A 27611-nucleotide genomic window follows, 5' to 3' on the forward strand; every position below is an offset into this window, starting at 1 on the left:
AATTTTTTATTTGCGACTGGAGTTAATTTAGGGGTGGGGGGAGGCAGAGTGCTCACAGTCTTTGGAGGTCTGGGGTAAATTTTGGATTTTCAGGCCTTTAGAAACCTGATTTCCCACATTTTGAGAAGCAAATCAAGTGGATTTAGAGTGGTTGTTGGTGGTGTTTTTATGTTCTTGCCCAAGATTTTTGTCAAAATATCCATCAAGGTTGACAGATTAGTTTACAAATTTTTTGTCATTTGCCACAACCTTCCTGCGACAGAAAAACAGATGAGAACTCTGCCATCCAAGTGATGGTTTTTTCTTGTGTTTCTCCAGCTTCAAGCCGCTGTTTTCAGCTCCCCTGTTGCCGTCCTGTCTGACTGAAGACTGTGAAGTGATGACTGTCACCCTGTGTGCTCGGTTACTGGTGACCCTCACTCCATGTGCAGCTCTGGTGTCTTCTTTCTGCACTCAAAATGGTGGGTGTCCTTCTCTTCTTCACAAGTTCCGAAGAGAACCCCACTTTCTGTCTATGCACAGATAACACAACAAGGTATAGGGTAGTGCGCACCGACACGTTGGTGGCAGACATTTTAATGGCTCCTCAAAAAACAAAATACAATGCAATTCAGAATCCAGTATAGTTATGAGTTATGAGAGTCTGAACATAGGTGAAGGTATACCAGAAGACAATCACTGTTGTACGTTAAAAACAACGTTAAACTGAACAAGGAAGACCTAATCAACGGGACCGTAGTCCGGGATCGTAGTCCTACGCTACACTAACAGAAGGAATAAAACTTACAATAAGACTTACAAAGAAAAAACAGCCAAGTTAGGGTGGGTGGGCGGGAAATGCTGCCACACAAGCTAGGTGTGGAAGCACGAATGATCGGGGGAAGGGAGACGGGATGGGGAATGGGATTAATTAGAGGGGGAGTGGCTACAGTACCATCTGTGCGCCGACAGAAAGTGGAAAATCTTAAAACATCTTTTAGATAAACCTAGGGGTGTTACAGAGGACATATGTTCCTCTTAGGCCACACCAATTTAATTTCTTGGTTAACAGATTTTTTTTAGAAAAATAATGGAGCGGGCGGGCGAAAAAAAAAAAACAGGCCCGGGCATCCTATTATGGCCCAAAAATGGTACACTAATAGGAGCCATGAAGTCAACACCCCAGGCTGGTTCAAAATGTAAACAATGAATTTTGAACTTTTAATCAAACCACTGCATTGAAAGATGGAATAATTTTAACAACTAGGAAGAAAAGGACTGTTTTCAACTGTTCAGGGCAGAATATGAGCATTTTGCAGTTGATTCTGAATTTTTTTTGCAAATCGGAAAAAAGTGAAGCAGGCGAATCCGTTAACCAAGAAATTAAATTAATTTAACATGTTGTGTTTCCTGTTTCCCGACCGACCCTAGACTTTTTTGTGTGGACCCCGGCAAGGGACATAAATTTTTCAAGCGTATTAACCTTTTCTAGCTCCATGATCTGACACCTGAGTGATGAAACATTGTTCAGTCAGTTTTCCAGCAATGACATCGAAAATATAAGTGACCTCATCCAGGTTTTACTCTCTTAAACTTTAATTGCATGAGTTTGATCTACTAAAGATCACCAAAGTCTATAAAAAAAAATCCCTACCTACCGACCGACCCTAATTTTTTCAGGACTGAAACAGGAAAACACAACACTTTTCTCCCTAGGCCTTACATCTTATACTGTGATTATATTTATAACTAGAGAGGCCGACATTTGCTTGGGAGCAAATACAGCATATTTCAGTCCATCTCCCTCCCACGCAAAAGTGGACTATTCCAAACTTACCCCAGTGTAAAACTGGCAAAGATTCTCAAATAAATGAATTGTATACTAGCTATGTAATTGAGAACAAAGATGCAAGAACAAGCACATTGAATCTCGAAAGCTTTACTAATCTTCTTACAGGTATGCAAATACTAACAATGATGAGATTTGATACATTTTGAAGGTCTTAGGCAGATAAAATTGAATGTGTGGGTCATTCCACATGACTTACGTGCAATGTGACCTCAGGTAACCCGCAATGGAACACGTGTTCCATGGCCAACGGCAGATAGAACGTGCCATTCTTTAGATAGAACATGGAACGGGTATAGCACTTTTGGCCCTTTTTTTGCTGAAAATAGCCATTAAAGTCCCCCAAATGAGTCATTTGAAAGTGGTGTATGCCAAATATGTGACTGCTGTTCTGTAGACACATGTTCAAGGTACCCTTATACCGAATTTCAGATCATTTGGTTGTAAAACCAGGGCTCAGGATCCAAAAATCCATTTTTTGGCGAAAAATGCCCCAAAAAACCTTCATAAAAATTTTTCAAAGGCATGTATCAAAAAAATGACAAAAACGCCTGGGGGTATTGGCCCACTCCCATGCCAAATTTCAAGTCATTTGGCTGAATGATGGCGGAGTTGAATCCCTCTGACTGTTTGGCAGGAGGAGGAGAAGTAGAAGGAGAAGAAACATCAGAGAACACAATATATTTCATCCATACCATGGTATGGACTGAAATATAACTACACATGTAGGAGTTGTGTATGATAAAGACATACTTTCTCGGCACAGTTTGTTCTCACAGAAGTATAATGTTGCAGAAGAATCTGACCAGACTTTTGTCCTTTTCATCACCAGAGTCTTGCCCACTACTGAACATGTACTACCACAGTGAGCAACAAGGGGGCGCTGATGCACAGCAGTGGGTGACAATGCAGCAACAGGTGTGTGTTTTTGTATCTATGTGTTGGTAATACAGTGTACATGTACAGTCAAACTTAGATGGACTCACAGACCCAAAGTGACCCAGTCAGTGACATTTTACATTACTCAGAGACTGTCAAAATCAATGGCAAACTGGCTGATTAAGATTTCTTGCTGTTTAGGCCATGTTGATTTGATTATATGGATGACATCCTCCGGGAGCCCCAAAACTGATGCGCGCGTGCGAAAAAAAAAAAAGTTCTTTTCATTATGAAATCTACGTGGTCATGATGGTTGAGCAAATGGCACAGAATATGGTTTGGCGAATAATCTAGTCTTCAAGTTCATTTCTTTACAATTTCGTCTTTTTTCGTTTAATTTTGGCATTCTACGACATTGGTATAGTTTTTATTAATTTTTTTTGTAACTTATGGTATATTTTTGCTCATTTTGCAACTGTTTTGTACGATTTACAGTATGGTTGAAAACTTTTTTTTTTTGGAAACGGCCGAAAATTCATGCGCGCACGGATGTCATCCATATAATCAAATCAACATGGCCTTATCACAAAATAAAATGTTTGTAAAGATGTCTGTATCATCCTAATGTTACAGAATGCAGCTTTAAGTTGGTATTAGTAACATGACAAGAGACATAAGTCTAATGTTCCTTCCCCCAGGTTGTGATGTTCCTGTCCACAGTGTTGTCTACCCACCCAGCAGGCACTGCTCTACTGGTCAGGAGGGACTGTCAGTGTAGTGTGAAGGTGGGAGGTTTTTTTTTACTTTTCCTTGTTTTATCTTGCAAGAAATGAATATTGAACATGTGTTATGTGTGACAACAAAATTACATAAATTAAACATCATGCAACTTATCATGGAAACTGGTATTGGTATATTAAATGGTTTGTCGAAAAGAGGTACATGTAGGGTTAGGGTGAATGTACATAAAATGTAGCATATGTCTTCTCCGTCATGGCCAAGTGAGCTAAAACTGGATCAAGATCATTAATTCCTTTAATTCTTGTGTTCCACAGGTAGTGAGATCACTGGTGATGATGTTGTACGGAGCTGTGAAGGAAGTGTTGGAGAATGGGGAGACTTTGTCAGCCAGGAGACAGTAAGTGTGCATGTTAATATAGTACAGAAATGTACTGCACATCAAGCTAACACTGGGTAACTTGTCAAAATGTTCCAACAATAATATTGGAGTTGTGTGGCGTAACAGCAGATTGTTCGGCTTACATGTAGAACCAGGAGGTCCCGGGTTCGAATCCTACCATGCCACTGCCCTTCGGAAAGGCACTAAATACATCTTTCCTCACTTCACCTAGTACCAAGCTTCAGTTAGGGACGTCCCTCGGGTAGGACGTTAGATAGAGGTCCCGTGTTTGGAGAGGGCCACACCCCACGCATGTTAAAGAACCCACCACACTTACTGTATTGCTAAGGGTAGGGGTCCTTCCCAGTGTGAGTTATTGTCGTCAAGACTGGGTCAGTATTTAGAGGAGCCACGTGACCAGTCTCACTGGGTCAGTCTACTGAAGAAGACCAGAGTTACTGGTCTAATTTAAATAGCTCTAGATGAGAATAAGGTTTAAACAACCAAAAAAAGTCATGTAACTACCAAGTAACCAACACAGATGAACTTTCATGAGGCCACACCAATTTAATTTGTTGGTTCTCGGATTTTTTCAGGAAAAATATGAAGCGACAGGGCGAAAAAAAATAAAAATAAAAACAGATCTAGGCATCTTATTATAGCCCCAAATGCTACGATAGGAGGTATGAAGTCAACACAAAAGGCTGGTTCAAAATTTAAACAATGAATTTTGAACTTCTAATGATACCACTGCATTGAAAGATGGAATAACTGTAACAACTAGGAAGAAAAGGACTGTTTTCAACTGTTCAGGGCAAAATATGAGCATTTTGCAGTTGATTCTGAATTTTTTTGTTTTGTTTGCAAATCAGGAAAAAATGAAGAGGCGAATCTGTTAACCAAGAAATTGAATTGGTGTGGCCTTACAGTAGTTTAAAAAGTATAGCACTCCAAGGCTAGGTGGCCCTTGGGTCATAAAAACCTTAAGCATAACATTGGCATGAACTGTAGACCTGTCCTTGGTGCTGAATGACATACAACTGAATCTGTCAGATTTTGAAATACATGTTTGGGCCACACCAATTCAATTTCTTGGTTAACGGATTCGCCCGCTTCATTTTTTTCTGATTTGCAAATAAAAATAAAAGTTCAGAATCAACTGCAAAATGCTCATATTTTGCCCTGAACAGTTGAAAACAGTTCTTTTCATCCTTGCTGTTACAGTTATTCCATCTTTCAATGCAATGGTATCATTAAAAGTTCAAAATTAATTGTTTAAATTTTGAACCAGCCTGGTGTGTTGACTTCATGACTCCTATCGTACCATTTTAGGCCATAATAGGATGCCTAGGCCTGTTTTTCTTTTTTTATTTTTTTCGCTCGCCCGCTCCATTAGTTTTCTATAAAAATCCGTTAACCAAGAAATTAAATTGGTATGGCCTTAACCTGTTTGGTATGTCTGTAGTCTACAGCTCCTAAGAAGTGGTGTCCTAGTCCTGCACCACCTGAGTCTACACGACCCCCTGTATGGAGAACACCACGGTCCTGTAGAACACCTCTACATCTCACTGGTACACGGGCTCAAGAAAGTCTTCTCCAAACTCACAGACGTCAGGGAAAATGAAGGTATCACAAACATTACTGTATGTATCACTGAATAACTCCAGAAGTAACAGTTAAAATCTGAACTTACACTTGGCAGGGCTCAAAATTCTGTGTTATTCAAAGAATTGAATTTACCCAAATTTTCGACTGTACAACTGTACAACAGTCTTTGTTTAGAAACGAGCAATCCACCGCTTCTGTGATGTCATGTTATGCAAATGACGCACGTAACTCGGTGAGGAGTGGATCGTAAGTTGTAGAAAGTCTGTGGCGCCCCCCGTCTTTGTTTAGGGAAGGTTGAAGTGCCCAGATGTAGATGTAGCATCTTTAATCCCTCGTGCGAAAAAGTCTGGTTTGGAGTCCACGATTCTAACTTTATCCAATAAGACTGAGTGTCCAGATGATTCTATATGTTGTGAGACGTCCGATGTAGTCAAACTAGGATGTTTACCAAGACACTGATGAACTTTCAAGATGTTTGTACTTATACATGTATGTGGTTGCCTTGCCTTACAGAAGTTGCTGTGCACGACTTGTGGGAGTTGGACCATCTGGATGACAGTGGTGGCTCACAAGATGCTCACATGGAGGTGGACCCGTGAAGAACAAATAAAAACTAATTTTTAATTTTGGGGCCTTTCAACCCCAAAGGCTAGGCTTAGAAAAACAGGCCTACATGAACACAGCAGTTCCATTCAAACCCTTGCCTTGATAGTTTTTTTGGTAGATTCCTCTGTACATTTTGGAAGCTTTTTATCGAAGATATAACACTGTCAGTCACTCATTGCTAAGCCATAATTATGCATGGACCGCAATTTTATATACAAGTACTAGGGATATGTTCTTCTGTAAAACAGACTTATGCAGTGTATGCATAAAATTAATTTTGTAACTGTGGAAAAGAAATGAAATTTCTCATATGACTTGAATGCTTTCCTATTCATGTATGTATACATCTATACATCTATACATGTGTCCTACAATAATCTTTACATTGAACTTCACATTTGTTACAAAGAGATTTACGTCAGACCAATGTGGGAAAGGCAAAAGCGCACATAAAGTATAAAAAGTCATTGAGATTCTTCTAAATGATTTCAGTCCCATTTTACTTCACATCTTTGCTGTAGATTTCTTTGAAGACACCCTATAATATCCATCCTGTACTGATGCCAGCCATTATATAGCCTACATTTTATCTGTTATACATATATGTTTTGAATGTATTAAATAAAATTCTATATTATCAGATATATGATGTCTTTTCTTGCTTGTATTATGTTTCCACATAAATCTATAGCTACAGTGTAAATATTTAGTGAAATGCTAGGTGTGAATATAACTAACTTCTACTAAATACCTGCATCAGTAAATATGAACAGGTTAGCGTTTCAGTTTGTAATCTATTCTAAAAGCTGTTTGGCACCAGAATTTTTATGCAGCAAGGACAGAGTAACGTGTGAATTATATCTTCTGGGTGAGACAATAAGAGAAATTAGTAAATGCATTGACCTTTTTAGGGTAATGCAAACCAAGTTAACCAAACAAACAAAATACTAAAGACGATAAAATTAAGAGTATACTAAACGATGTATAAACGACTCTACTTGGCTGTATTAGACGCTCTTCTAACTGCCATCTCTGCCAGAAAAGCATTTTATTACAACACACGTTGACAGGTTGGGAAGCATTTACATGGAGTTCTTTTCAATACTGCTAGGTGGCGCAAGGAAACCGTGCAGTTGCGCCACGACCTCTGACCCTTTACATGTCAAAACTTGCCCGCCAAACAGAAACATCGTGATCCTGGTTTCCTAGAAAAGATCACTCTTTTTCTCCTAACATGAGTTGTTTTGGAGGCCGGATGTCTGAGTATAGGTTTTTGTCAATCGACAGATTTGACGGAGAAAATCTGGAGTCCTGGGCGTTCTTTCTTTCGCATGCACACAGAGGTAAGAATCACCCTCCCACCGAAGTTCTGGGATGAAAATTATTTTTTATCATGTAGAAAAATATTTATACTACTAGAACAGATTTGCCTCTGGCAGAAAGATTACATTACTGTGTTATTAATTTTCAGATCACATGGTTGGGTTGGATAGTCCAGGCTTCCTGTCTAGATTGAAGTCCAGGTGAGATATAACGTTACGTAGTAATTAAAATTTTCATATCCTATTATTAATATAAAATTATGAATGATTTCTACACCTCGTTTTTTTTATAGCAAAGTTTTAAATTCTACAATTATGAATGATTTCTACACCTCGTTTTTTTATAGCAAAGTTTTAAATTCTACATTTGTTTTTTTTTCTGGTTAATTAGGTTGTTTCACTTGCACCACTGCAAAATAAGTTGTGTACCCCCATGGGCACGCATTGTGTAACAGTTTTGTGCCAAAAATCAAAATATTTTATCTAAAGGAATATACTAGTAGTAGTACCAGTATGTGTGATTGTAGTTTACTTCCACTTTTCTATATTTTTGTGCAATCATCTAATATTTCTGACATTTATAGTTGGCACTAAAACAACCCACACAAGGCACACTTAGTTTGTGGTGCCACCACAAAATACCAGAATGTAAATAAACATAGCTGACAGCTGTCTTTCAAGCTTAGACATAATTTTTTTTAGGAAAAAGATATTGCACAATGTATGATTTATGAAGCCTTTGTTTGCTTTTCTATGTAGCCTAAAAACTCGACTGTACTGCTCAGAGATCACCAAGGCCTTACTACTGACGGAAAAACAATTTAAACCACTGGAACCATTTATTGTAAGTATGCAGATTTAAACATATAAATCAGTTATTATGGGAAAGTCGTTAAGATGCATGAGCAATTAAATGATACACATTTGTAATTGATTTTCATAATCGTTTCAAACTTTGTGGGTCAAGGCAGGGGGGATATGATAAAATTTCATATTCATTGAAAATGGATTTAGTAGATTATGGTAGTTTGTCTTGTGGCTGTAAAATAGTTCATAAGGCCACACCAATTTAACTTGTTGGTTCTCGGATTCACCTCTTCGTTTTTTTCTGATTTGCAAAAAAAAAAAAAAATTGATTCTGGTCCTGAATCAACTCAAAAATGCTTATGTTTTGCCCCCCAACAGTTGAGGAAAGTCCTTTTCTTCCTAGTTGTTACAGTTTTCCCATCTATCATTGCAGTGGTTTGATTAAAAGTTCAAAATTCAATGTTTAAATCTTAACCCAGCCTTTTGTGTTGACTTCATGGCTCATTTTGTAGCATTTAAGCCTATAATAGGATGCCTAGACCTGTTTTTATTTTTATTTTTTTCGCCCTGTCGCTTCATATTTTTTCTGAAAAAATCCGAGAAACAACAAATTAAATTGGTGTGGCCTAAATAGCAATTCTTACATTTGACTTTAATTTTTTTTTTTTTTGTTGTAGGAAACTTTAACAGTTGACACACCCACAAGTCTGACAGTTACAGATGAAGTTACAGGGAAGGTAAGGAAATTGTATTACATGAAGTGCTAAATACACTTGAATCACACAACTTGTACTTCAACATATATGTGTAACAGTCATATCTACATGTATCTGGAAACCAATTACTAGTATTCATTACCTCAAGAGCTAGCCAGTGTCAGTAAAGGTAAAATGGTATGTAAAATTGAGTTGCATGTAGGGGTGCGTATCGATTCAGTTCATAACTCCAAATTCATTTTTGGGAATAAGTGCACTGGTGCACCCAACCTAAAAAATTGGGTGCACCAAAAATAAGTTTTAGGTGCACCATATAAAATAGAATGTCAGCAATAAGTAATTATATTTCCAAAGAAAAGTACTACAACAATTAATATTATTTTTCTGTCACTAGGATGTTAAGAATATGCTGTATATACATTTAACATCTTTACATACTTGGAGATATTTGGGTGCACCAGTGCACCCACAGAAAAAATTGGGTGCACAGCTCCAAATTTGGGTGCACTAAGGTGCACAGACACCCAGTATTTCGAGTCCTGCTATAATATATATATAATATTAATTTTTTAAAAGAATATATGTCTACCTCATTAGGAGTAAAAGAATAATCCAAACACATCTTTCACAGGTTTCTTGGACTTGGACTAACCAGGTTCAGCCAAATCGTTACCCCTAAGTTGCATTTCATCGTTATTTACTGTTTCCTGTCTCTGTTTGCTGCCACAGGAACACAGCCTACTGGTAACCCTTCTACAGGCAGGGCACTGTCCTGGCTCTGTCATGTAAGTAACACAGCCTACTGGTAACCCTTCTACAGGCAGGGCACTGTCCTGGCTCTGTCATGTAAGTCCTGACAACATGGATTTACCTATGTTTGTTTAATAATTTTTTAAAGATGCCTAAAGAATGTACAACCCCACCCTCAATAGGGAAGCGGGGCTACGGGTCGATCTTTCCAGCACTTGGATTTGGTACTCCCAGCCCTGAGGACAGACAACACTTAAGCTTCTGTTCCATATAACAGGAGCTTTCTGACTAATTTGCATCATCTTGTCTTGACTTGTCTGACTTTTGTTCCTTTTTCGTCTTCCAAAAATTTGTCTTCACTCTATTTGCATATCAATCAATAGGTTGTGCTTATAAACCTGCATTTCCCCTCCGGTCTCTCAGTCACTGACGAAAGCTAGTGGATACTAGCTGAAACGTCTGACGTTTTCAAAATCATATCCAGTTGCTTGAGTAAAAATTTAAATAAATAGATATCAGTAACAAAAGTAAGTCATCACGCAATTAATAATTAGGTCTATAATCGCTCAGTAAGGGTCAGTTACATGCAGTGACAATAGTCTTTTGAAGGTTGTGAGTCTGAGAAGATGCTGTCCAGAAATCAGTAGCCTTAGAAAAATTTCACTATTTGGAAGGGAAATAATCAAAGGAATGAATCCCCAGGAGATTCAGAATATGATGTAGATTGTGTTTCTTCCATCTACAGGTTTTTGTTTGAGGGTACAGAAGGTACAGTACTGTATACAGGAGACTTCAGACTACCCGTGGGGAGTGCTGCACAGTTTCTACATCTACATCAGGGAGGAAGGTGGGTAATCATGTTTCAAGTTCAACTTTATTTATTCATCCATAGTATATATCTCATTCTCAGATCTAACTACATCTGAGGGATTCAATCCACTTATTGGTTATGTTTACCTTAAGTTTGCAGAAGGAAAACATATTGCTTTTTCCTTTTCTTCTTCGTTTCCAAACAAATTACTAGTAAGTCAAAGACCTGGACCAGACGTCTGTCACTATGGTAACTGGTGATGTAGCAGACACCCTGTGGTGTTGGGTTACAACTTACAATATGTTGCAAGTTTCAGGACAGAGTTGGAGACCCTGCTCACCATACATGTACAATCATGATTGTACATACACAATGTATGAATGTGTTTGGCTTAGAGTAAGAATAAATAGTGCAGTAGTTTGTTGGGCTAGACCATGTGAAGGTACTAGTAAACATTATGCATTTGCATTGAAAATATTATTCTAGTTCAGGTAATGTTTGCAGTAGCAAACGTTCATCACAGTCTGAGAAAAATGTTTGCAGAACAATTTGTTTTTTTCACGGCAATGTGAACTTAAAAGTTCACAGTACCGAAGTGAACTGTGAATGTAAAAGTACCACAAAAAAATTGTGATTCACAGTATGTTTTCCTTCTGCAGAAATTGAACATAATGAAAGTGCGTCAGTCAAACGCAAATCAATCAAAGAATTCAATCTCTACCCTAAGGCCACACCAATTTAATTTCTTGGTTAACGGATTCGCCCGCTTCGTTTTTTTCTGATTTGCAAATAAAAATAAACATTCAGAATCAACTGCAAAATGCTCATATTTTGCTCTGAACAGTTGAAAACAGTCCTTTTCATCCTAGTTGTTACAGTTATTCCATCTTTCAATGCAATGGTATCATTAAAAGTTCAAAATTCATTGTTTCAATTTTGAACCAGCCTGGTGTGTTGACTTCATGGCTCCTATCTTACCATTTTGGGCCATAATAGGATGCCTAGGCCTGTTTTTATTTTTTATTTTTTTTGCCTGCCCGCTCCATTATTTTTCTAGAAAAATCTGTTAACCAAGAAATTAAATTGGTGTGGCCTAATGAAAGTGCGTCAGTCAAACACAAATCAATCAGAGAATTCAATCTCTACCCTAATCTGGTTCATGCAAGAGGTCCTTTTATTTGACCAGGCTTGACGTATTTTTGATTTCAGACCAAAGGACATCCAGAGCCTGTATGTTGACACCACATTCCTAGTCCCAGAGGCAAAGTACATTCCATCCAGGGTAAATACACTGTACATTATCTTTACAAAAATGTAAATACTCCACAAGTGTTTTACAATGTAACATCCGTGTCCATAATATCACCAGGGTCCATAATATCGCCACCTTGAGAAAAAGTGTGCTTTAAGATATTTTTACTGCAACATACTTTTGGTATGCACTCGTTCACACATCAAATGTACATACCTAGAGAATGTTGCAGCAGTAAAAATATCTTTAAGCACACTTTTTCTCAAGGTGGCGATATTATGGACCCTGGTGATATGGACACGGATGTTACGTTCATTCAGTGTTGGAATAAAATTCAGTTGAATTTTATTAGCCCAAACAATGTAATCATATATGAAATTAATAAACAAAACAGAAGAAGGAATGGTACAAACATTTATGTCAGACTTTTTTGTACTTTATATCCATGTATACATGGATATCTATTTATAAACTTCATTAGTGTTAATAAAATATGGCAATTTTTTTTTTCCCTGTTGCTTCATATTTTTTTCTGAAAAAATCAGAGAACCAACAAATCAAATTGGCGTGGCTTTAACCTGCATCAGTAGATGGGGGCACCTGAGGTTGGCTCTGGTGATTTTTTATCGTCAAGGCCTTGGCAAGATACTCAGCGAAATTGAAAATTATTTATTCATGAGGTCAACCGTTATTTCAGGAAGACTGCTGCACTGCCTTGATCAATCTCGTGCAAAGGTAAGATGAACAGGCTTCCATTTATGTGATTAATGTTGTTCTCCTAAATTATGATTCTGAAAATAATTTTATCTGAGGTTTTACTATAAGAACAGTGAGAATTTATGACTACCATGTGACATGGAAGAAGTTTTTACTGCTTTACACCAAGTAAATTTTATGGATGACGTCCTTTGGAGACCCTAAATCTAATGCGAGAGGGAAAAAAAAAACAAGAAGGGCCCTAAAAAACAAGATGCCTAGATTAGAAATATACTAAGAGACGACAAATGTTAGGGCACAAATTGAATGAGGTGACACAGTGTCAGCAAGCAAGAAGTCTTTTATTTATCATTAAAACAGCAATAAATCAGGTGGAACAGTGGACAGTGAAAAATTTTCTGTTATTGACAGGATGGTCCTGTCAATAGTGCAATTTTTCTGTTATTGACAGGATGGTCCTGTCAATAGACACTTTCTTCGCGTTACGTACGGGTTTCACGTCAATCTGACGATTTGCGGCACTGTCGTGACTCTTTGGTCATAGTTACAGGAAGCGGAATTTCTTGTTTTTTTCTAGGAACAGGCCAAAATCAATGCGCGCGCGGACGTCATCCATAAAATTTACTTGGTGTGGCCTTAAGTTTTTCTTATGGATTGCTTTATGTGTATCTTAGGAGCCACTTATAAAAATAAAGATCAGAAGTATTACATAGCCAGCTATGTATCAAAATATGTACTAGTATCACATTGTATATAATTATTATGCATAATATATTAAGACCATATCATTAATTTTGCGTCATATCTTCCTTTTGTCATTCATTTTGTATCATGATCCTCTCATATCTTGTACACCAATTTTTATCAGTCGAATTTGGTTCTCCATTTTATATTTTTTTGGAAAACAAATCACCAGAAGCATTGTTAAATATGTAAAATTACTGTGTGTAATTAATAGTAGTGGGTAATTATGTTACCAAAGGAAAACAATTGTTTTTGCTCAGTTTCTCCCTCTTCTTCCTCTCCAAACAGTGACCTCTGACCTGACCAATGACATGATTTGTTGACATCTGTCACCATGGTGACTGGTGTTGGGTTACATAATGTTGCAATTTCATGGTCTGCTCTGCTCCTGTCACCATTTACATGTACTAGTAGTATGTATATGAATGTGTTTGAGTAAGAATTAACAGAGCAGACCATGTCCAAAGGTAAACATTTATTTGCTTTGCAAATGTTACTTCTCTAAGACCCTGTTCATACCAGACTTATATTTAGCGGTTTCAATCGGTTTTTCAAAAACCGGTTTTTATTTAACCTGGTGTGAACGCAAATTAACCGGTTTTTTAGGGGTTTAAATCCGATTTTCAAAAACCACCTCGGGAGGTGGTTTTTGAGGGGTTTTTCCACCGAAAAACCTGGTCTGAACGCTAAGGGTTTATTGAACCGGTTTTTGCGTCATAATTCTGGGGTCACGGGGTCAGCATCCTGGCCATGTGCGACCTCCAAGTTTTTTTGATCGCGCTGTTTAGACCGTTTCCACTGTTTTTCCACGGTTTCTCTTCATTTTTACGATGGAATCAGCCAACGCAACCTGGTCGGTGGACGAAACGCTCCCGATACGTATTTTTGGAGAGCAGGAGTTGATCGCCAAATTCGAAAAAGCTGGGGGGAGGGCTCTATTGAGGTCTCTACCGAAACAAAAATGTTGGAGGAGCCTGGTAATGGCCGATTAACCGGATATTCGCTGGACAGGGTTTTTGAAAAACCGGTTTTGTAAGTCTGGTGTGAACGTGACGGGTTTTTGCCGGGTTAATTATTTAGCGGTTTCAACCGGTTTATATAAGTCTGGTATGAACAGGGTCTAATATTACATGTGAATTTCTTCTGTTCCTGTCCAGCTGGATCAGCAGAGGTTCCCACTATGTGGTGAGGCTGAACTGTAAGGCAAAGTACGGCTACGAGTACCTCTTCATAGAACTCTGCAGGAGGTTTCATATGAAGGTGAGTAAACATCAAAATAAGAAATGAAATTATAGTTTCACTCCTTTCCCTTGATTCATTATGTTTACCGAAGGAAAGCATATTGTTTTTGCTCCATTTCTTCTTCCTCTTCTTCTTCTTCTGTTCCAAACACTAACCTCTGACCTGGCCAATGGCCTCTTTTGTTGACGTCTGTCACCATGGTAACTGGTGTTGGGTTACATACAATGTTGCAATTTCATAGTAGGCATTTAGGCTCCTGTCACCATATACATGTACATGTATGTGAATGTGTTTGAGTAAGAATTAACAGAGCAGGCCATATCCAAAGACCGAAGGTAAACATGATGCATTTGCTTTGGAAATGTTACTTTTCTAGTTTAGAGTTATGAATTTGTTATTTATTACGTCATGTTGATTTGAGTAATAATAATAATAAACTATACATTATTTTGTACATGGGTGACATCCACACTTGCATTTCCAAAAAAAGTTTTCCACCATGCTGTAACTTGTACAAAGGGAAATGAGGAAATATAATGTACTTGCCATAGATTGGAAAAAAAATATTGGAAAACAATACTGTCGCATAGAATTCCAAAATCAATTCCAAAGGAAAAGAAGAAAATGTGAGGAAATGAAGAGTCTATTATTTGCCATACCATACTCTGTGTGTTAAGTCATTTGTTCAGCCTTCATGACCACATAGATTTCATAATGAAGGAAACTTTTTTTTGCCAAACATTTTTTATACGCACGCTCGCATCAGTTTTGTGGTTCCTAGAGGATGTCATCCATAGAATTAAATCAACATGGCCTTATTGTCAATTTCACAACGATGCTGTACATATTTCATTGTCACTTCCTCCCAGGAGACCATTTTGAACTCCGATTTGACTTTCCTGTCAGTCCGTGGTTACATCATTTCCCCTCCTATTTCCTGTGACCTTACAGTATTCAAATGCATGTACTGTAATTTCTGATTTTTTTCACTGTACTTTTATGTTCACTGTTTTCACTGTCACTTCTGTTCTGTTAACTTATTATTACAGTTAACAAATAATTCCTGGACTTTCTTTTTCCTGCACCTGTCATCACAGTGAATAATATAGTTCCATGAACATGTCCATTTTTTCAGACCGTGAAATTTTGCTACCGTGAACATAAGTGAATTACAGTAAAACGGACACACAAGCAAACAAACAGACAAACACACCAAAAACAAAACCTCTGCACACGGAGGTAACAACAGTTGTATAATCCACTCACTTTGTATTCTGGTATCTAGCATCGTTCAGCTTTGCTCAACTACCAAACACAAGATTATTCACTCTGTATCTCTAAACAAAATGAGTTTTGCTTAGTCACTGTTATCACTCAATAATGTCATTACACCAGATAAAGCTCTGCCTCTGTAATTAGTTTTTGTGCGAGTACATTTTAATTTGTAAACTTTCTGCAATCAGCCGCACAGATATTAATCTAAAACATATTGCACATGTATGCTTGACGCCTTTCTCTGTAATTAAATTAAGGAGTAAGATTACTAATATTATCATCGGATTGGAATGACGCAGGAAGTTAGATTTGCTAGAAATGCAATAATGCAGGGGATGAAAGTCTGTGTTATAGGCCATTTGATTTGATTATATGGATGACATCCGTGCGCACATAAATTTTTGTCCATTTCCGTACCTTCACAGAAGGAAAACATTGTTTTTGCTCTGTTTCTTCTTCCTCCTCTTCTTCTCCAAACAAATAAGGTCAATGACCTGAACCAGACGTCTGTCACCATGGTAACTAGTGTTGGGTTACATCATGTTGCAATTTTATAGCAGTAAGGATTTAGACTCCTGTCTGACCATTATATCATATGAATGTGTGTGTCACAGAGCAGAGCATATGTGAAGGTAAACATTATGCATTTGCTTTGTAAAATATCTTAAAGTTTCTAGTTTTATTATACTTTTGCTCTAACTCTCCAGGTACATGTGAATGATCCCAGTATCTACCAGGAGGTCCCCGAAATCTTCCAGTGTCTGACCTCTGACCCCAGCGAGACACAGATCCATGCCTGCAGATGGCTGGTGAGTCATTCATTAACCTTCCACAAGCTAAGGCAGCCTTTTGGCCAGGGCTCTAGCCAGCACCCGGGTTTAAAATTTTTAAAGCAATTGTCAACCTTGATGGACACAATTGAAATAATCTTGAGTAAAAGTACTTGTAGGAGGAACTAAGGTCTAAGGTAAGGTAAAAGTATAAAAACGTCCAAAGGACCACCAACAACCACTCTCAACCCCATGATTTGCCTCTCAACATGTGGGAAGTAGCATTAAAAATCTCAAATTTAACCCTCCCCCACCATTACTGCAAGCACAATGAATTGTTCACTTACCCTCCCTACTATCCATTTTAATGTGAGTTGTTCCAGTTGCTGGGTATTACTTGACATTGTGTAATACTTATAACCTTCAGACATTAGTTGATCATGTACATTATGATATAATTACAGTTGTATCTTGAATACAAATATTATTATAGAAAATTGATTCTTTGGCCATGTAATATTTGAAGGTCTAGTGGTACTTTCAATTGGTATCTTAGGCCACACCAATTTAATTCCTTGGTTAACGGATTCGCCGCTTCATTTTTTTCTGATTTGAAAATAAAAATAAAAATTCAGAAGCAACTGAAAAATGCTCATATTTTGCCCTGAACAGTTGAAAACAGTCCTTTTCTTATTACTTGTTACAGTCATTCCATCTTTCAATGCAGTGCTACCATTAAAAGTTCAAAATTCATTGTTTAAATTTTGAACCAGCCTGATTTGTTAACTTCTTGGCTCCTATTGTACCATTTTGGGCCATAACAGGATGCCTAGGCCTGTTTTTATTTTTTATTTTTTTTCGCCCGCCCGCTCCATTATTTTTCTAGAAAAATCCGTTAACCAAGAAATTAAATTGGTGTGGCCTTAGCGTCTATATATATCTTAGTAAAGGAGATCCAAACAGTTTGATTACTTCTGCTGAGCCGGGTTTATTAGTCCGTATGTTAACTCTAATACACAGTACTAGTATATCGTCTATAGTAATGGTTCACAGGGGAGTTTAGCACTTAGATACACAGAGAGTTACCAATAGCCTAGGAAGTTACACAGATGAGATACTAACGGTTATACAATACTACTCTACAGAGCTACAACTACACATGTACCTGAGTCCTTGGTCACCAACTACATGTAACTTACAGAGCGATTGTCACTTCCAAGCTCAACTATGCTAACAATAGTCCCTCACCTGATTGGTTGCTCTCACCAACCAATCAGGGCCTACCTAACGCGCTAATATATGCATAGCTCTCTATAACAAGTCTTTCCACCTGGTCATTTACATATTACCCTAGTATAGTCATAACCGTTACAGCTGGTTCTTGTATTTGCATGGTTCATATTTTTCTGATTTGCAAAAAAAAAACGATTCAGTTTCTGAAGCCTAAGAAGTACTAGATGTGGAGTCACGACATACTTAGATTAAAAATGTCTGTTTTTATTGACAGGAGAGGTACCAGAAGGGTAGGCACCACCCGCTGCCCTGTAAGTACCGCCCCCCTCCCCCACATGAGCTGGAGGTCATGAGTGTCACTCCCTCCACCATGTGGTTCACGGCTTACGCAGGGCCTGGGGACGTCGTCAGGTAAAACTAACTTCACAATCATCATGTACATGTACCTCTGTGTGTAGAGGTTTTGTTTTGAGTGTGTTTGTCCAGGGCTTGAAATTCATTTTTAGGAATAGGTGCACCGGTGCACCCAACCTAAAAAATTAGTTGCACAAAAAAATTTTGGGGTGCACCATATAAAAAAAAACTAATTACAGGTCTTACTGCTCCTCTTACATGTATAAGCTTGAATCTGAAATGGGAGCTAACTTCAAAATCTTAAACATTACTACTAGATTTTATTATTTTTCTGACACTTACATGTAGATGCCAAGAATTGGCATTCAATGACATGTCTACGCATTTTGACAAAGTACATGTACTTACTCATTTTGTAGCTGCTTTGTACGATTTACAGTATATGGTTGAAATTTTTTTTGTGATGTCATCCATGTAATCAAAACAACATGGCCTAATATCCAAAATAAAGAATAAGACTTAGTCATGATAATATCATACATATACATGTACATGATGACAAAAATGTGCAAAGAAATGGCAGTAAATGTCAATATTCGACAGAATTTCTCATACAGAATATTTTTGAATTTTGTATTGTCACATTGAAATTGCACTGGATGCCTGCCTTAAATTCAAATCCAGAAAGAAATGTAAGTTTTGCTGATGGGAATCATTATGCTGATGGGAAACAGCGATTAACGATAAATTTACAGACCGCAATCACACTTTGGTAAATGTATTTACGATTATCTTGTAAAATAGGCTGTTTTAAAAAAGGAAATTGGTCTAGACTGAAGTTATGTGTTCAGGTACATCAGCAAAATGAGAAACTAGATGTAATTTTGTAAGTCGATGAAGATAAATTGGAATCAAATGAGAAAGTAATTTGAATTTTTCTCCCCACTACCCATGGGATGGTAGATATGAATACAGATGTATATGTTGGGAAATTGTGTTTCAGTAATATTATCCTGTAAATATGTATCAGCTACATGTATATGGACAATCAAATGTGATTTTTATTGTAGTTGCATACAACAGCAAAAAAGCTACATGTAGCGGTCCATTTGGCGTAACACACCAGCTTTTCAGGCAGGCGGCGTGGCGGCATCTGTATATTATACAGTACAGATCGCGGGATAAGCATCATCGGGATTCGGGATTTTGCGGGATATCCCGCGGGAGTTTGCGGGATATCACGCGGGAGACTGCGGGATATCCCGCGGGAGTTTGCGGGATATCACGCGGGAGATTGCGGGATATCCCGCGGTATTCTTTCGGGAGGCCTGTCGTGTCCCGCGTACCGCGTAGCGAAAAAACTTGGTGCGAGACCCCGAAGTCTACCGCGGCTCGGAACGGCGATGGCGGCGTGCCAAATGTTTATTTTCACGTCCTGCCGGGCGATCAGTGCTGGGCCGATGGAGTCTGACGCCAGTCAACTTTGCTACAATTTTGCTACAATTTTAATGGTGTTGAAGCATAAGAATGTACGAAAATAATGTGTATAAGGTATTTCTCACGCGGTCATAGTTATTATAAAACTGCTACTTTTTTTTTCAAAGCTATTGTTCAGCGCAAACTTTAAGAAACTACCGTGAATGAATACAATGTAACGTGTAGTAATCCCTCCGTCTCCGGTAAATTCGGCAAGATTGTTACCAAGAAATAAAAATTAATGAGGCGTACCGGCAGTAGTTTGTGGTTGTTGTGTTTCATAATCTTGTAGCTGTTGTCTTCTCATGGTAGCTTGCGTCAAGAGGTCTCCGTATTAGTATTAAGAATTGCGACAATTAAAAGTCTGCCCATCAAAATCCCGGGGCGTGCGTCTCCCCCCTCCCCAAAAACTCTTGCATCAACAACGACCATGTCCATAATTAATTTCGATAGATTACTATCACCCTGAAAGCAAGGAGCAAGTACTTCCACACGGCTGGCAAAGTTTCTTTCGGTAGGAAAACATTCTACTTCTGTCAGCTGCAGGGTCAGCCAACTAGATGAAAACGGAGTCGATAGCGCACGTCCAAGACACGGGAGAACCCGAAAAATAAATAAACACGGGAGAACCCGAACTAAACGTGTTTATGATAAATTTTACGGAAATTAATTCGTTCTCAGACCATAAAACTTGAAATTCACTCGGTACACTCTATGGAACTAGCCTCCTCACATGTGAAAAACGTTGTTTTGGGATGAAATTGGGATATAAGAAAATTACAATGTCGCATGCCGGCCGTGCAAGGCGGAAAAAGAAGCCACAATCCGACGTACGTATAACAATCGTCAGGCGGTGTTTCTGTGGGGCGGTGCATCTGACTCAACTCTTTGAATTCGCGGGCCGGCTGGTGGGCGGGTCCCCATCTGCGCGCTGTGATTGGCGCGCCAGAACGCCACGTGGTCAGTCGGCGCCGGGGAGTCTGCCAGCGCCGCCGCCGCTGCTGGCGACGTGCGGTTTCTATGGCGACGCGGCGTGGGAACGCCCGGCCCAACACTGGGGGTCTGCATGCCCTTTTTTGTAAGGCGTAATCAGGCGTTTTTTTATTCATTGTCTTCGTAAACCGAAGGCAACCTTCCCAAAAATCAACGTAATTCGTAATCAGTACATTAGCCGCAAAGCGTAAAAGTCATAATCAGCTATGAAACTTTAACTTTATAGCGAAAATTTTGCGTAATTCGTAATCAGTAACCCCCATGCAGGCCCTGAACACTGCGTGGCGCACGAAATGTATCAAAGTTTGAGGCGTAAAGAACCCTTGAATTATGCTTCGCCCCCTTGTTTTACACAATGTTTAATCTCTCTTCCGTAACTCCATACGTCAACCTCCCCTATCTAGGAGAAAAATAAAGAACTCGAGTGGCGATTTGGCACGTCGATGCGTTAGATTTTTTAAAAATTATATCTGAAATAGCGCAGGTCGGGTGCACCGGTGACATCAAAATAAAGCCGTCCACGTCGCAAGGCCGGACACAAAACTTGTTCAAGAAGGTTGTATTACTTTGTTATCGTTCTGTACCTTATTAAGCCACCAGATTTCCGATATTAAAAAAAAAGAAGAAATGTTTGGTTAAAAATACTATTTGCTCTACTGTTATTTGCATGCATTGAAAACATACTAAAACATGCACGCATCGTCTGCGTAAAATTACTAAAAATCTGTAGTCAACGCGGTTCAACTTCAAGTAACAGCGGCTCCGGCCCTTCGGAAACCTAAGGTCTCACACCGAAGATCGGGGTTGCGGGAGAGGATTTCGTACCGCGGGATATCCCGATAAATCCCGCAGGAGATCCCGCAAACTCCCGCAGGAGATCCCGCAAACTCCCGCGGAAGATCCCGCAAACTCCCGCGTGATATCCCGCAAACTCCCGCGGGATCTCCCGCGGGACTTGATGCTTATCCCGAGATCTGTACTGTACCAAACGACTTGTTACACCTTAAACCTTTGCAAATCTTAACACCTGGAAGGTTCATTCGAATTAATGTATTGGAAACATCTCCACACATTCGGTGCATCTATAAGTTTCTATGAGAAAAAAGTTGTTCACTTCTTGTTAACCTTTGGTGTTTAGCCTTAATTTTGTGTTCTCTGTAGGAAATGCAATTATACCCGGAAATAAATAATGATTTTACATTTTTTTCTCATTTAGAAAAATCTCCAGACACCATCACAGAGTGTGTTTTTCCTTCCATTCTTCCTACACTGAGGTGAGAAACAGTACAGTATGTTTTGTCATAAGACTAGTGTTGGCAGTACTGGTATGACTTATATATATTTTTTCCTTTAATGACTTAATTTCTTGGAAGAATTTTTGATATCTTGCACAGATGTCTAGATGTTGGAAATCCCTTCTATGATAGAAAAATTGTATGATAGTGTGGGGTTGTGTGGCGTAACGATAGAGTGTTCATAACATACTGTAAATCACTTTATATTTGTGACAGCAAAAGTTTGTGATCTGAGAAAAATGGACATGTTTGCGGAACTATATGTTCGCAGTGGTGGCAGGTGCAGAAGAAAGAAAGTTAGCAAATTACTTGTTTGCGGTAATGATAAGTTAGTGTTACAGAAGTGACCGCAAAATCCTCAAATATTAAAGTACCACATATACAATGTATGCAGGTACTGCGGATATAAACTAATTTACAGTGAATATCGGTGAAGAATTGCCTTAGTACAATTCCACAGATATGTGCAAAGAAATATTGCAAGCTGCAGCTTTCAGTTGTGAATTTGAAAGTTAAAAGCCTTCCTGAAAGATCACCCCTTCTAGTACACTGGTACAGAGTATAAATAACTAGTTGGTACACTGTGGATGACACAACTCAACTGTAAGGTCACCTAACCCTTGCCTGAATGATTGCTGGTGTTCAACTGCAGCTTAGGCCACAGCAAGTAATTTTCATGGATGACATCAACGCACACATTAATTTTGCTGCCCTCTGACATTTTGTTGCCCTCTGACAGTGGTCAACATGCCGAAAATGGACAAAGATGTCTGTTGCCATGCTGGAATTTGATTGACATAAATATATGAAGAGAGGAGACAAGACAAGGCTCTGATTTAATGTTTTGTCTTTTACCTATAAGATCTGATGCAGTGATGTATTTCATTCCTTTTATATGATGGTGGCTGTGTAAATGTGATGTTCCCATTGAATCAAATTACCATAATGTACAATGATTGAAAACTTATTTTTCAAAGTTGTTTCAGTGAGAAATGGATGTTGTTGTTACAGTTGGCAGTAAACTTAGCACAATATAGGTATCATTTCTTGTTTATTTAACAAGCTTTATGATGTAAAAATTTGAAAATGTAGGAATCATCTTTTTTTGGCCCGCCTTGTTTTTTTTTAACCCTATCGCGTTAAATTTGGAGGCTGCGGATGATGTCATCCATACAATTTACTTGCTGTGGCCTTACCTCGAGGCAATTTACGATTGGGGTTACGGTGTTCAAATTCATGATTAATTTCATGCCCTAATGTCTGTCTACAGATCCGAGACTTTGTGGGGTACGTCCGACCGAAAACAATTCATGCTAATGTGGCGCCTGTAGGCTCAACGTTACAGGAAGCTGAGGACAGGTAAAGATGGGCTCGTCTTTGATACTTAATACTGGCATCTGTCACTCCGCTTCGGGCTATCACTGGAGAGTTGACAAGAACAAGGGAATGTCACAGTTGGCAGATACAGTTCCTTCTATTGTCTCTTTGGGCCTGGGAAAAAAATGTGGTGTTTCCTGTTTCAGTCTGCAAAAAATTAGGGTTGGTAGGTAAGGATTTTTTTCTTTTTTTTTTAGACTTTGGCGATCTCTAGCTAGCTAGTAATCCAACTTATACAATACAGTCTAAGTTTAGTAAAACTTGCATGAGGACATTTTCAATGTTGATGTTGGATTGATGTTTTATCACTCAGATGTCAGATCATGGAGCTAGATAAGCTTACAAATTTATGTCCCTTGCAGGGGTTTCCACATGCTTTGGTTGGCTGTTTTTTTAGGGTTGGTTGGGAAACAGGAAACACACATTTTTTTCTAGGCCTTTAAATAGGACACACCAATTTCATTCAATTATGGTTCTCAGATGCACCCACTGCATCTTTTTCCAAAAAAAAAGGATTCAGGTTCTGAATCAACTGTAAAATGGTCATATTTTGGTCCAAATGGTTTAAGAAAGCTCCTTGCATTCCTAGTTGTTCCACCTAGAAAATTCATTCTTTGAATCATAAACCAACGTGATATGTTGACATCATGGCTCTTATTGCAGCTTTTGGGGCTATCAGAGGATGCCTAGGTCTGGGGGGGTTTTTCCCCTGTTGCTTCATATTTTTCAGAAAAAAAATCTGAGAACCAACAAATTAAATTGGCATGGCCTTATAAGGTTAAATGTAAAGTACCATAGGTGCAGGTTTTTTTCTACTTGAATGAATGAATGAAGATTTTAATTGTACATTTTGCCCCAATGGGCTAAGCACAGTTTAATGTGAAAAGCATCTTTTTAGTCATTTTGTTCCTAAGAGATGAAGACATGACAAAGATGTACATGTATTTCTTTATCTGCAGGTTACGAGACCTGACCAGGAGTGTCCAGGCTGACTCGTCTTTAGTGTCCTACAAGCCACTCGGGTCCCTCAGACTGCAGAGAGCAGCTCTGAAGAGGAAGAAACAAGGTGATTAGAAAAGCTGCAAACTCAGTTATCATCAAAAGGCTTTATTGTCTGTCTTTGCCCCCCCCCCAGCTCATTTGGTAAGGCCATGTTGATTTGATTATACGGAATTTGATAATGAATTTTCTTCTGTTTCCAAAAGAAGTTTTTGACCGCACTGTAAATCATACAAAGCAGCTGCAAAATTAGCAAATTTATGCCGTGAAATGCAAATCAAAATTATTGGAGAACAATACTAATGTCATAGATGACAAAATCAATTCCAAAGGAAAAGAAGAACAATGTGACGAAATGAAAATGAAGAGTCTATTATTCGCCATACCATACTCTGTGTGTTTAGTCATTTGTTCAACCTTCTTGACCATGTAGATTTCATAATGAAGGCAATATTTTTTGCCAAACTTTTTTTATTCGCACGCTCGCATCAGTTTTGGGGCTCCAAGAGGATGTCATCCATATAATCAAATCAACCTTCATGACCACGTAGATTTCATAATGAAGGTAACTTTTATTAGCCAAAATTTTTTGTGTTCACCCGCTCGCATCAGTTTTTGGGGTTCCCAGAGGATGTCATCCATATAATCAAATCAACATGGCCTAATTAGCGAAGCCTGGAAAACTGTCAAGTCACTTGGCTCATCAATTGGCTTTATTGTCTGTCTTTTCGGTCCCCGGCTCATATCGTAATGAGTGCGTCAGTGTGATTGTAACGTTGCCAACAGTTCTCTTGTTCCAACAGAAGTTTTCCACAATGATGACGAAAACCTCTTCAGCGATGATGACGACAAGCCTCTGCTGCAAAAGAGGAAAATCTTCGTTTCTGACAATCCACAAATCACTGCCCACCCCACCAGTAGCACAGATAACACGGATCCTCTCTTGGTTACCAAAGACAAAATGACAACTCCTCATCAAAAGGACTTGGCCGTATTTGTAACAGCAGAGAGTGACAGGAAAGGAGAGGAGAACTTTGATACAGAAGGAGGGAAGGTCGATGGTGTGGAATCTAATGGAGGATTGGTTGTTAGAAATAGCTTTAATAGATGGGAAGAATCAGGTCTAAAGGATGATGAAGATGAAGAGGAATATGGACCTAAAACTGGCAGTCAACCGTCCTACATCAGTGATGGGGAGGGGGAGGAAAAGGAGGAGGAGAAAAAGGAGGAGGAGGAGAAGAAAAAGGAGGAGAAGGAGGGGAAGAAGAAGGAGGAGAAGAAGAAGGAGATGGGGAGAGGTCAGAGAAAAAGAAAATACAAAGACACAGCTTTAGAAGAAAACCATGACCATATCTTGGACCAAACAGGCTATTTTTGCAACGATACAAGAAAATCTTGCAGCTCTCAGTCAGGGAAAGATGACATTGTAGAAAACAACACACTTGAGGTAGACGGTACTATAGAGAGTAATTCGAGGGACAATAACCGATGTTTGAACAGTGTACAGCCAAAAATTTCCTCACATTCCAATATAGGACAAGGTGATACCCTGGTGCCTTGTATTGACCTAACAGAACATGAGGATAGACACGAGGGTAGGTCTCTATCACAGCAAAGTGTAGAAAGCACCCCCAGTGTGATCCTCTGCTCCAATAGCTCACATGACACAGACAAACGGGAGATACCATTGTCTCAGGGTAGTTCTAACAGTGTCATCTCCTGTCCCCTCACCCCGACGTTATCTGACTCTCAGGGCTCGTCTGATTTTGACATTGACTCGACGCCGGGGACCGAGAAGCCGCATGCCTCGGAGTTGGTAACCCTACACAGGCAGCTCGCTGAGGGGGTAACCCCCAAACTGAAGAGTGCTAAAAAATCTATAGAATTCTGACAAGGTGAAATGTATAAAGTAGGAAGAGGCTAAGATGGTACAGTCCTATAGGCAAGACTGATGAAGCGCATTACGAAGCAAGTTTAAACGGCAATTTCCAACACAAGAAATTGGACTCACCCAAATTTTCGACTGTACAACTCCAGTCTTTGTCAAGGAATGAACAATCCACCGCTTCCGTGACGTCACGCAGATAACACACATGACTCCGTGAGCAGTGGATCATAGGTTGCAGAAAGTCTGTGGCGCCCCCCGTCTCTGTTGAAGAGTAGATTGGATGCACTCTTCAAGGAAAACCCTTGGTTTAGAATAATTCACGTCATTTATATCCAATATACCCAGATGTTACATACATCGATATATATCAATATTTTATTTTTGTATAACATTTCTAGGGCACTTACAATTTTTCAGCGATTTGAGGAGTTGCTCCAAATGTAAACTTGCCATTGCCAATGCTTCTATGATGCTCCTCTTAATGTTAAGACTGAGATAGATATAAAACCGTTGTACACATTCAGGGCATTGTGACCCTGATCTAAATGTCTCCTGATACACACTGATAGATGTGATTTAATAGAGGTTCGGTAAATGGATTTCTGGGTGGATGGGTCATATAAGCTTAGGGAACCACATTGCCCTTCAGGTGCCTTGTTTAAACGATGTATTGGTCTACGAGAATTTTAGGTTTAGCAGGCAAATATTTCAACCAGTGTTCTAGCCAGCCTGAAATGTTTCCATCATTACAATTTTTATATAACATTTGATTCATGGACTGAACGTAAGAATTCTAAGGCCACACCAATTTAATTTGTTGGTTCTCAGATTTTTTCAGAAAAAATATGAAGCGACAGGGCGAAAAAAAATAAAAATAAAAACAGGTCTAGGCATCCTATTATAGGCTTAAATGGTACGAAATGAGCCATGAAGTCAACACAAAAGGCTGGGTTAAAATTTAAACATTGAATTTTGAACTTTTAATCAAACCACTGCAATGATAGATGAGAAAACTGTAACAACTAGGCATAGGAAGAAAAGGACTTTCCTCAACTGTTGGGGGGCAAAACATGAGCATTTTTCACTTGATTCAGGAAAAGAATCAAATTTTTTTTTTTGCAAATCAGAAAAAAACAAAGAGGCGAATCCGAGAACCAACAAATTAAATTGGTGTGGCCTAAGAGGTGTCCGGGGGCATGCTAATTCAGGAAAATTGTGAAATCTTGACCCCCTGAGACGCAATTTCCAACATTTTGAGGGGCCTATTTTGCTGCTAGAGCTTAGTTTAATAACATCTCTTTCCATATTTTTACATGCTGATTTTTGTCTTGTCAAAGATGACGGATTGGGCAAGTATCTTTTTGTCCAAAAAGAACGGCAAAATTTCGTAAAATGACAGAAAGACGGGCGGTGGCCAAAACAAGTTGCAACCATGATATGGTTTGATTTTTCACCAGAAGTACATGTATGTATATTTACAACGAGTTATCAGCCCTCCCTTTTCATCCATGTAAAATTCTCAGTTTTAGGCCTGATGAATTTGTTCGAC

The 27611-nt window shown here is 38.8% G+C and overlaps 2 protein-coding genes across 2 annotated transcripts in view; both read left to right on the top strand.

Moving 5' to 3' along the window:
• Positions 1–6091, top strand: part of LOC109476778 — a 13852-nt gene extending 7761 nt beyond the window's left edge. Inside the window, exons 8-13 of the mRNA XM_019777798.1 lie at positions 319–461; positions 2661–2746; positions 3406–3492; positions 3763–3845; positions 5293–5453; positions 5949–6091. Coding sequence (XP_019633357.1) covers positions 319–461; positions 2661–2746; positions 3406–3492; positions 3763–3845; positions 5293–5453; positions 5949–6034 — 646 coding nt within the window. The 3' untranslated portion in view covers positions 6035–6091. The remainder of the gene's footprint in view (positions 1–318; positions 462–2660; positions 2747–3405; positions 3493–3762; positions 3846–5292; positions 5454–5948) is intronic.
• A 1137-nt stretch (positions 6092–7228) lies between these two features.
• The window catches only part of LOC109476782 (protein artemis-like), a 34988-nt gene continuing 14605 nt past the window's right edge, over positions 7229–27611 (top strand). Inside the window, exons 1-14 of the mRNA XM_019777801.1 lie at positions 7229–7384; positions 7513–7564; positions 8123–8207; positions 8848–8907; positions 9616–9671; positions 10382–10483; positions 11657–11729; positions 12397–12434; positions 14318–14420; positions 16385–16486; positions 17955–18091; positions 21720–21777; positions 23069–23157; positions 24135–24241. Of these exons, the coding sequence (XP_019633360.1) occupies positions 7276–7384; positions 7513–7564; positions 8123–8207; positions 8848–8907; positions 9616–9671; positions 10382–10483; positions 11657–11729; positions 12397–12434; positions 14318–14420; positions 16385–16486; positions 17955–18091; positions 21720–21777; positions 23069–23157; positions 24135–24241 (1171 nt within the window). The 5' untranslated portion in view covers positions 7229–7275. The remainder of the gene's footprint in view (positions 7385–7512; positions 7565–8122; positions 8208–8847; positions 8908–9615; positions 9672–10381; positions 10484–11656; positions 11730–12396; positions 12435–14317; positions 14421–16384; positions 16487–17954; positions 18092–21719; positions 21778–23068; positions 23158–24134; positions 24242–27611) is intronic.

The sequence above is a fragment of the Branchiostoma belcheri genome, unplaced genomic scaffold (genome assembly GCF_001625305.1).
Source record: "Branchiostoma belcheri isolate BF01 breed outbred unplaced genomic scaffold, Haploidv18h27 scaffold39, whole genome shotgun sequence".
NCBI lineage: Eukaryota > Metazoa > Chordata > Leptocardii > Amphioxiformes > Branchiostomatidae > Branchiostoma > Branchiostoma belcheri.